The sequence below is a fragment of the Gobio gobio genome (assembly GCF_949357685.1).
Source record: "Gobio gobio genome assembly, chromosome: 22".
NCBI lineage: Eukaryota > Metazoa > Chordata > Actinopteri > Cypriniformes > Gobionidae > Gobio > Gobio gobio.
This window is the reverse complement of record NC_137118.1, coordinates 48,680,346-48,681,199: the sequence shown is the minus strand read 5'-3', so window position 1 is coordinate 48,681,199 and position 854 is coordinate 48,680,346. Positions and strand designations below refer to the sequence as shown.

General features: G+C 39.6%; 1 protein-coding gene across 1 annotated transcript in view; it reads left to right on the top strand.

Annotated features, from left to right (window-relative positions):
* Window positions 1-840: 840 nt before the first annotated feature.
* The window catches only part of kcnj15 (potassium inwardly rectifying channel subfamily J member 15), a gene marked incomplete at both ends in the record, with an annotated part of 1,005 nt that continues 991 nt past the window's right edge, over window positions 841-854 (top strand). Inside the window, one exon of the mRNA XM_079804379.1 lies at window positions 841-854. This exon is cut by the window's right edge and continues 991 nt beyond it. Coding sequence (XP_079660505.1) covers window positions 841-854 — 14 coding nt within the window.

Here is an 854-nt window from a genome sequence, read left to right as displayed (position 1 = left end):
TGCATTGCGTGAGGCGCCTCATTGTCATTTCGGACTTATAACAAAAAACAGAACAAAGTCTAAAAGCTGATATATGACAAAGTGTACAGCAAACAAGCTAAAAAACACAGAAATAAGTTTTTATAAGCTGTCAACCCAAAAAAACGAGCGTTTAAGAAGATAAAAATGGATACAGGTAATACGAAGTGAAGCTTCAGCTGAAGAATGGGGACATTTTGGGATCCTGACACTGAGTGTGCAGTAAATATGTTGTCACTGTTAAGTCAAATATCCACATGTCAGTTTTATATATTATATTTCCTGTCTCTGATTGCGTTTCCCTCTAGTCGCCGTAGTTCTCAGTGTAATATAACCCGTCTCTGTCTCAATGGCCTGAATCCACTTTTTTGTCCTTAAACGCTTGTTTTTTGGGTCAACAGCTTATAAAAACTTCTGGGTTTTGTTTAGCTTGTTTGCTGTTCACTTTGTCACATATCAGCTTTTATATATTGTTCAGTTTTTTGTTATAAGTCTGAAATGACAAGGAGGCGCTTCACACAATGCAAAGTCAATGGAGACGGTTTGATTGTTTTCCCCCCCGGTGGGCGTGGCCTTCAGATTATGACGCGTGTCGCTCTATAGTGTGTGTCATATTTGATGACGTTTGCAATATTGATTGCGTTTTTCATTTACCATTCTGACTGTCGTAACTGAACACGACACACTGTTTGAAGATGAAGAAGGACAATTATACACCTGTGGCCATGAAGGGATATTTTTGGTAATATAGTGTGTGTCATATTTGATGACGTTTGCATCATTGATGGTGTTTCCTCCTCTAACAGGACAGAACCCGGCAGGATGGCGACGCCCGT